This window comes from Salvelinus sp. IW2-2015, unplaced genomic scaffold (genome assembly GCF_002910315.2).
Source record: "Salvelinus sp. IW2-2015 unplaced genomic scaffold, ASM291031v2 Un_scaffold2001, whole genome shotgun sequence".
In the NCBI taxonomy this organism is placed as follows: Eukaryota; Metazoa; Chordata; class Actinopteri; order Salmoniformes; family Salmonidae; genus Salvelinus; species Salvelinus sp. IW2-2015.
In genome coordinates, this window is record NW_019943351.1 from 1 (window position 1) to 9,338 (window position 9,338).

Below are 9,338 nucleotides of genomic sequence, written 5' to 3' on the forward strand. Positions count from 1 at the left end.
GAAAGGCCCGGAAGGAAAACTAAAACGATGGTAGTCAGAACAACAGAATGTTAATTATCTCAAGACAACTACGTTTGTAATGTACGTTAATATTGGAGACACCTGGGGTGTTTTTATTTTAGCAAATGTATTGTGGATTGTCGAGCATAGTGTCCACTATCAATGTGTGTTTAGAATTCGCTCACTCTAGCACAGCATTAAGATCTAGCGAGATGACTGGCAGACGTCATTCGCACTAGCCTGGTCTAGGGGCCTTCTGTTCCCTAGTACGACCCGTAACGTATTTAGCTCGTAACTCTATTACGAATGGTTAGCTGTACATCGGGGTGGTATACTTGTTATCAACCAACAGCTACCAGGGACAGTTTATTGCAGTTCATTACCCAGGCTAAGAAGTTCAGGTTTGACATTCGTTCCAATGTTTGATGATGGCTGATTTCCTGGTGAAGTCCGGATGTTGAATCCGCACTAAATTGGCTTGCATATTAAATCTAAGTCCAAATAATGTATCAGGATGATCTGGCAATAAACCACGCAAAGAGACGCAGAACGCAGATCTCACCTCCCACTCTATTGCGTATGGAATCATCGTCTTCTCAGTGCACCATTCGGATAGATATGAGTCCGTATGAGGACACTTGGAGATCCTCTCAGTGAGTCATATTTTGGCTGAGAGCGAGTAGGTATGTAGGTAGTTGTCTTGGTGTAGAGCGCTGGTATTGTTCCCCCACTTATGACTTTGAGGAGTGACTGACCAACTTAAGGGCCTTTGACTATGTACAGACTTCAGTGAGCATGCCTTGCTATTGAGAAAGGGCCGCCGTAGGCAGACATGGCTCTCAAGAGAAGACAGGCTATGTGCTCACTGCCCACAAAAATGAGGTGGAAACTGAGCTGCACTTCCTAACCTCCTGCCCAATGTATGACCATATTAGAGAGACATATTTCCTCAGATTCACCAGATCCACAAAGAATTTGAAAACAAATCCAATTTTGATAAATCCCATATCTACTGGGTGAAATTCCACGGTGCCATCACAGCAGCAAGATTTGTGACCTGTTGCCACAAGAAAAGGGCAACCAGTGAAGAACAAACCACATTGTAAATACAACCCATTTTATGCTTATTTATTTTAACTTGTGTGCTTTAACCATTTGTACATTGTTACAACACTGTATATATATAATATGACATTTGTAATGTCTTTCTTGTTTTGAAACTTCTGTATGTGTAATGTTTACTGTTAATTTTGTATTGTTTATTTCACTTTTGTGTATTATCTACCTCACTTGCTTTGGCAATGTTAACACATGTTTCCCATGCCAATAAAGCCCCTTGAATTGAATTGAATTGAATTGAGAGAGAGAGAGAGAGAGAGAGACAGTCAGACAAACAGACAGACAGACAGACAGACAGACAGACAGACAGACAGACAGACAGACAGACAGACAGACAGACAGACAGACAGACAGACAGACAGACAGACAGACAGACTCACCGAGTGCATCCTGTAGGTACTTCTGCCCCACTAGTTTGAGGTACTCCTCTATAGCCTTGGTGGCCAGCGTGTTCTCTCGGAAGATCAGGTGCTCGTTCTCCCCACACCGGTCCACCTCTGACATCATCAGGTCTGTCAGGAAGTCCTACAGCAGAACAAGACGAGAAAACATGAGATGACACTACAGAAGACACTGCAACTCCTAACGGTCGAAACAATGTTGGGGATAAATGTATACAAATTGCTATAATTTCTAAAAACAAGCAAAGCAATAACAATATTATATCCTGCCTTAAACAACATAATAGTTTACTGTCAACTGAAAATAAGTAAACAATAAGAAACACTCTTATGTTAATCATACATCTCATATCTCATCAGCATTCTGCACATGGTGACAGTCTGGTAATGTTCAAATAAACCTGACAGGAAACAGGGACATTTCTATACCCATTAGCAGTGAAGTCAGACAGTGAGACTGTGTGTGTGTGTGTGTGTGTGTGTGTGTGTGTGTGTGTGTGTGTGTGTGTGTCACAGTGCCAAGCCCAGCCCATAGTGGTGTGATTACTGCTTCACACTGTGATAATGGGTTGTCTCATTCCTCTGATGCAGGCACGGAGGACTCTTTATTATCTGGAATACACATGGACGTACGCACACAGTAATGGCAATATGGAACAACAAAATCCATTCAGGATCAACCAAGCCACCCCAGGAAAATGTTACTGGACAAGCAGAGGGCACATGACTGTTGATGGGGGATGGCTAAATGGTTTGTGGTGCGTGCTTAGTCCCCTCCTGTACTCCCTGTTCACCCACGACTGCATGGCCTCATACGACTCCAACACCATCATTAAGTCTGCTGACGATATGACGGTGGTAGGTCTGATCACCGACAACGATGAGACAACCTATAAGGAAGAGGTCAGAGACAACAACCTCTTCTTCAACGTCCTCTTCTTCAACGTCGACAAGACAAAGGAGCTGATCGTGGACTACAGGAAACGGAGGGCCGAACACGCCCCCATTCACATCGGCGGGGCTGTAGTGGAGCGTGCCGAGAGCTTCAAGTTCCTCTGTGTCCACATCACTAAGGATCTATCATGATCCACACACACCCACACAGTTGTGAAGAGGGCACCACAGCACCTCTTCCTCCTCAGGTGGCTGAAAATATTTGGCATGGGCCCTCAGATCCTCAAGAAGTTCTACAGGTGCACCATTGAGAGCTGGTTGACTGGCTGCATCACTTCTTGGTACAGTATGGCAACTCCTTGGCATCCAACCGCAAGGCGCTACAGAGGGTAGTGCGTACAGCCCAGTACATCACGGGGCCGAGCTCCTTGTCATCCAGGACCTCTATACCAGGCGGTGTCAGAGGAAGGCCCCAAAAATTGTCAAAGACTCCAGCCACCCGAGTAATAGGCTGTTCTCTCTGCTACTGCATGGCAAGTGGTACCTATGCACCAGGTCTGGAACCAACAGGAACCAGAACAGCTTTATGCATACACATATCAATGTGTATGCATTGATATGTAGGCTACGTGTGCCTTTTAATTTTTTTAAATGTAATTCTGTCCTTGAGCTGTTCTTGTCTATTGATGTTCTGTATGTCATTCTGTATTATGTCATGTTTTGTTTAGACCCCAGGAAGAGTAGCTGCTGCTTTTGAAACAGCTAATGGGGATCCTAATAAAATACCCCAAAAATACCATAAGACTGCTAAATAGTTATTTAAATAGTTAACCAATAGCCACCCGGACTATCTGCATTGACCTTTTTTGCTGTAACTTGTTTTGACTCATTATCTACATGCATGAAGAATGTGACAAATGTGCACGAGAAATGTGCACATGCACGAAGCATGTGATGAAGCATGTGACAAATACAATTTGAGTGTTACTCAGTGTGAGTAGAACATATAGGAAGGAATGATACATCACCACTCTCTAAAAATGATCTTAACGTTAGAGGAAGACATGCTTACGAGTTAGATTTAATCTCTTGGAGTTTAGTCACTTTTCATGTTCACTGTTCATGCTGGAAACAGAGCTGTGAAGTCCCTGAACATCTAGTTAATCAGAGCGGCCCAGCACGGTGAGGACAAGAGAGAAGAAAAAGATGTAATGAGAGGAGAGAGAGAGAGAGAGAGAGAGAGAGAGAGAGAGAGAGAAAAGAAAAGTGAGACAGAAACAGAAATAAAGAGAGAGATAGAGAGAAAAGGAGAGAGGAAAGGAGAGGAGGAGAGAGAGAGGGAGAAAAGAGAGAGAAAGTGAATCAGAGAGAAATAAGAGAAAGAGAGAGGGGGGTGCTCAACTCAGACAGGTTCTGTAGTTCTAAGCCTGTTATCCCAGCTAATCAAAGCCTAGCAGCTGGAAGCCAATCAGAGCTTGATGTGCAGCAATAAGAGAGGCTTTCTGTTACCACACACACACAGAGAATGAAGCAAAAACTGTGTGAAAGAGAAAACTCCCTTCCATTTGCTGAGCACAATAATATTGACCTTTCCTGTGTGAATGGGCAGCCACCCGTCCCATCATTAGACTGGAAGTTCTTCTTCTCTTTTCTTTACCCGGCAGAATGTCAGCCCAATTATGATCTCTCCTCCAGCCTCCACCCCTCTCTATACATCTCTCCACCTCTCTCTCTCTCTCTCCCTCCTCTGTCTGCCCTCCACCCCTCTCTATACATCTCTCCACCTCACTCTCTCTCTCTCCCTCCTCTGGTCTGCCCTCCACCCCTCTCTATACACTCTCCACCTCTCTCTCTCTCTCTCCCTCCTCTGTCTGCCCTCCACCCCTCTCTATACATCTCTCCACCTCTCTCTCTCTCTCTCCCTCCTCTGTCTGCCTCCACCCTCTCTATACATCTCTCCACCTCTCTCTCTCTCTCTCCCTCCTCTGTCTGCCCCTCCACCCCTCTCTATACATCTCTCCACCTCTCTCTCTCTCTCTCCTCCTCTGTCTGCCCTCCACCCCTTCTATACATCTCTCCACCTCTCTCTCTCTCTCTCCTCCTCTGTCTGCCTCCACCCTCTATACATCTCTCCACCTCTCTCTCTCTCTCTCCCTCCTCTGTCTGCCCTCCACCCCTCTCTATACATCTCTCCACCTCTCTCTCTCTCTCTCCCTCTCTGTCCCTGCCCCCCTCTCTCTATACATCTCTCCACCTCTCTCTCTCTCCCTCCTCTGTCTGCCTCCACCCCTCTCTATACATCTCTCCACCTCTCTCTCTCTCTCTCTCTCCTCCTCTGTCCTGCCCTCCACCCCTCTCTATACATCTCTCACCTTCTCTCTCTCTCTCCCTCCTCTGTCTGCCCTCCACCCTTCTATACATCTCTCCACCTCTCTCTCTCTCTCTCTCCCTTCTCTGTCCTCCCTCCACCCCTCTCTATACATCTCTCCACCTCTCTCCTCCTCTCTCTCTCTCTCCTCCTCTGTCTGCCCTCCACCTCTCTATACATCTCTCCACCTCTCCTCTTCTTCTCTTCTCCCTCCTCTGTCTGCCCTCCACCCCTCTCTAACATCTCTCCACCTCTCTCTCTTCTCTCTCCTCCTCTGTCTGCCCTCCACCCCTCTCTATACATCTCTCCAACTCTCTCTCTCTCTCCCTCCTCTGTCTGCCCTGCACCCCTCTCTGACATCTCTCCACCTCTCTCTCTCTCTCCTCCTCTGTCTGCCCTCCACCCCTCTCTGTACATATCTCCACCTCTCTTCTCCCTCCTCTGTCTGCCTCCACCCTCTCTGTACATCTCTCTCCACCTCTACTCTCTCCCTCCTCTGGTCTGCCCTCCACCCCTCTCTATATATCTCTCCACTCCTCTCTCTCTTTCCATCTATATCAATTAAATTCAAAGGGCCTTTTATTGGCATGGGAAATTGTTTTTACCATTGCAAGCAAGTGAAATAAAAATAAACAAAGTGAGAAGACACAAAACACATCAACAAAAACGAGTTTGGCATTTAAAACAGTAAACAATGCATCCGTACAGATTTCAAAAACAATAAGACATTTCAAGTTTATATTATCAGCCTGATGCACATTGTTCTAAGGAATGTGCAAATAGCTGTAGTACGAATAGTAGTGGAAGAGAAATAAACAGATGAATATATTGTTTGTTTGCGCTCTCAACCGGTTGCCCCTTTTCTTGTGGCGGGTCACACATCTTGCTGCTGTGATGGCACTGCAGTATTCTTCACTCTCACAGATATGGGAGTTTTATCAATGTTTGATTGTGTTTTGAATTCCTTTGTGGATTCTGTGTAATCTGAGGGAAATGTGTCTGCTAATATGGTCATCATTGGGCAGAGGTGGAAGTGCAAGTTCAGTTTCGCACCTCATTTTGTGGGCAGTGGAGCATAGCTGCTTCTCTTGAGAGCCAGGTCTGCCTACGGCGGCCTCGTCTCAATAGCAAGCCTATGCTCACTGAGTCCTGTACAATAGTCAAAGATTTTTCCTTAATTTTTGGGTTCAGTTACTGCCTAATCTCTACCCCACTCCCTCCTCCCTCGCTCTCTCTCTCCTCCCCTCTGCACCCTCCCTCGCTTCAAGTGCTAATAAGTAAAAGTGGAACACTTTCTATATTACTGTCCATCCCATCATCCCCCAGACTATAACCTCTTACCCCCCCCCCCAGAGAGACAGGAGAAGCGAGGAGGGAAGGGATGGGGAGGGAGGGAGTGGGGAGGATGGAGGGAGGGAGCGAGGGAGCGAGGGATATGGGAGGGAGGCGGGAGGGAGAGAGGAGGGGGGAGCGGAGGGGGGGGGGGGGGGGGGGAAGGGGGAGGGAGGGGAGGTATGGAAGGAGGCAGTGAGGAGGGAGAGAGGAGGGAGGGAGCGAGGTGGGAGGGAGGGAGTGAAGGGGGGACAGGGGAGGGGGGAGATGGAGGGAGGGAGCGAGGGGTAGGGAGGGAGTGAGGAGGGAGAGAGGGAGGGAGGGAGCGGAGGGAGGAAGTTTGGGGAGAGGAAGGGAAGAGGAAAGGCGAAGAAGGGGAGAGGAAGGGAAATGGAAGAAGGGGGAGAGGAAGGGAAGGGAGGAAGGGAAGAGGAAGGGGGAAGGGAAAGAGGAACGGAAGAGGAAAGAAAGGGAAGGGAGGAGGGGGAAGGGGAGGGGAGGAAGGAGAGGAAGGGAAGAGAGAAGGGAGGAAAGGGGGAGGAAGAAGGGAAGAGAAGGGGGAAGGGGAGAGGAAAGGGAAGAGGAAGGGAAGAGGAGGGGTAGAGGATGGGGAGAGGAAGAGGAAGGGAAGGGGAATGGAAGGGGGAGAGGAAGAGGAAGGGAGGAAGGGGGAGAGGAAGAGGAAGGGAAGGAAAGGGGGGAAGGAAGGGAGGGGAAGGAAAGGGAGGAAAGGGGAGATTGAAAGGAATGGGGAGGGTGGAGAGGAAGGAGGAAGGGAGGAAGGGAAGAGGAAGGGGGAGAGGAAGGGAAGAGGAATGGAGGAAGGGGGAGAGGATAGGGGAAAGAGAAGGGAGGGAAAGTGTAGAGAAGGGAAGGGAGGAAAGGGGGGAGAGGAAGGGAAGAGGAAGGGAGGAAGGGGAGAGGAAGGGAATAGGTAGGGAAGGGAGTGGAAAGGGGAGAGGAAGGGAAGAGGAAGGGAAGGGGCAGGAAGAGGGGGGAGAGGAAGGAGAGGGGAAGGGAGGAAGGGGGAGAGGAAGGGAAGAGGAAGGGAAGTGAGAAGGGGGAAAAGAGGAAGGGAAGAGGAGGGAAGGGAGGAAGGGGGAGAGGAGGGAAGGGAAAGGAAAAGGGAAGAGAAGGGAAAGGGAGGAAAGGGGGAGAGGAAGTACAAGACATCAAAACTCCAGCAGATGAGATCTACTTACATTGCCAGCACTCCAAGAAGCCCTTGTCATCCCACTGCCTTACAGCCACAATACATCAGAGATAGTGTGTGTGTGTGTGTGTGTGTGTGTGTAGTGTGGTTGTTGTGTGTGTGTGTAGGATGTGTGTGTGTGTTGTTGTGTGTGTGTGTGTGTGTGTGTGTGTGTGTGTGTGTGTGGTGTGTGTGTGTGTGTGTGTGTGTGTTGTGTGTGTGGAAAGAGAGAGAGAGTGTTGTGGTAGTATGCCGTATGTGTGTGTGCTTGGCTTGTTGGGCACTGAAAGTGTTTCTTGGTTCCCCTTCCCATGAGAGTCCAACTTCGATTTCAGACTGGAACAATCAACAATCCCCTGAGGTTAAATGTTGAATATGTCACAAAAACCGCTCTCCCTGGGATGTACCTCCCTCATCTCCCGCAGTGATAACTCAGAGACAGAGGCTCTGTCTGAACAGAAGGCATCATGTTCTGAACAGAGGGCATCATGTCTGGAAAAGAGGCATCATGTTCTAAAAGAATAGTCAAGAAGGCATCATGTGAAGGCTCGAGTTACAGAGGCATCTGTCCGAAAAGAGGCATCACTGTCTGAACAGAGGCATCATGTCTGAAAAGAGGCAATTATGTTCTGAAAGAGGCATCATGTCTGAAACAGAGGCATCATGGTCTGAACAGAGAGGCATATGGTCTATGGCATTGTCTGAACATGAGGCATCAATGTCGAACAGAAGGCATCATGTCTGAACAGAGAGCATCATGTCTGAACAGAGGCATCATGTCTGAACAGAGGCATCATGTCTGAACAGAGGCATCATGTCTGAACAGAGGCATCATGTCTGAACAGAGGCATCATGTCACACAAGAACAAGACTGCCAATAGAACAAACAGAGTATTACTGTATGTACGCACATAGCAACATGCACAGGAGCTGGATACAGAACAAGTAGCTGAAGAAATCAGGACTTGGACATTGCCTGCGTCAGGTGTACATATTAAATATATCTAATTACAAAACACAAATAAAACCTGGACATACACGCACACACAGGGGCGGCAGGTAGCCTCGAGGTTAAGAGCGTTGGGACAGTAACCAAACGGTTGCTGGTTCTAATCTCAGAGGTGAAAAATCTGTCTCTGTGCCCTTGAGGAAGGCGCTGGACAATGGTGACACTGGCTGTGACAGCACTCCCTGCGGCTGTTACACACACCCTATCTGTGATGTCATATGTGACTGTAAGGCGGTGGGATAGACATGGCTTTCTGAAAGAAACACATTTCCATTACACACTTGTATAAGTGTGTTACAGGACAAATAGCACCCAAATAACGATTAATTACACACACAAACCTGAACAGACCCTAACCAACAGAACACATTCCGTTCCCGTATTGGAGCGTCACATGAAGTGGTTATCACAGGTAGGTACAGTACAGCCCAGGAATGAGTCCCTCGTTAAGAAGAAGACAAAAGAAGTCCTTCGTTCCCGTGTTGACACACGCAGATCTGTCTCTCTTTCTGTAAGGCGTTTCCATGGCAAAATGAAGCAGAGAAATGCACGAGTGAGAGCCAACTAAAATGACCTTTCTCACCAGTTGCCTCAATTCAGCCTCATCTTAGGGATAATGTGGGGTAGAGGTGGAGAGAGAGAGAGAGGGAGAGAGTGTCTTGGCATTTTCCTCCACCACATCCACGCTCTTTAAATTGGCCTGTCCTTGTATGTGGTTGACCCTGTTTGATTATTCAATAGCTTTAGGGGAGGAGACACACACCGGTGTGCATAGGGTTTAATAGTGTACACCATAAACCCCCAGAGTCAAGACAGGAAGCCTTTCCCATAAAGGAGTGAAGACAAGGACAATGTCGTTCTGGCTTTTGGGAATTGCAGTGATAATGCTGTAGAAAACAGAGGGTAAGAGAGATTACATCAACGATTCGTCCAATCAATAACCCTGGCTTAACAGCCCCGGGCTGGGACAGGACCCCCCCCCCCCTCTCCTCTATCAACCTTCCATCTCTCCCTCCCCCCTCT

At 48.0% G+C, this 9,338-nt stretch overlaps 1 protein-coding gene across 1 annotated transcript in view; it reads right to left on the reverse strand.

Moving 5' to 3' along the window:
• Positions 1–1,124: 1,124 nt before the first annotated feature.
• LOC112072686 (disabled homolog 2-interacting protein-like) overlaps positions 1,125–9,338 on the reverse strand; it is a gene marked incomplete at its 5' end in the record, with an annotated part of 141,582 nt that continues 133,368 nt past the window's right edge. Inside the window, one exon of the mRNA XM_024140072.2 lies at positions 1,125–1,644. Within this exon, the coding sequence (XP_023995840.2) occupies positions 1,282–1,644 (363 nt within the window). The remainder of the gene's footprint in view (positions 1,645–9,338) is intronic.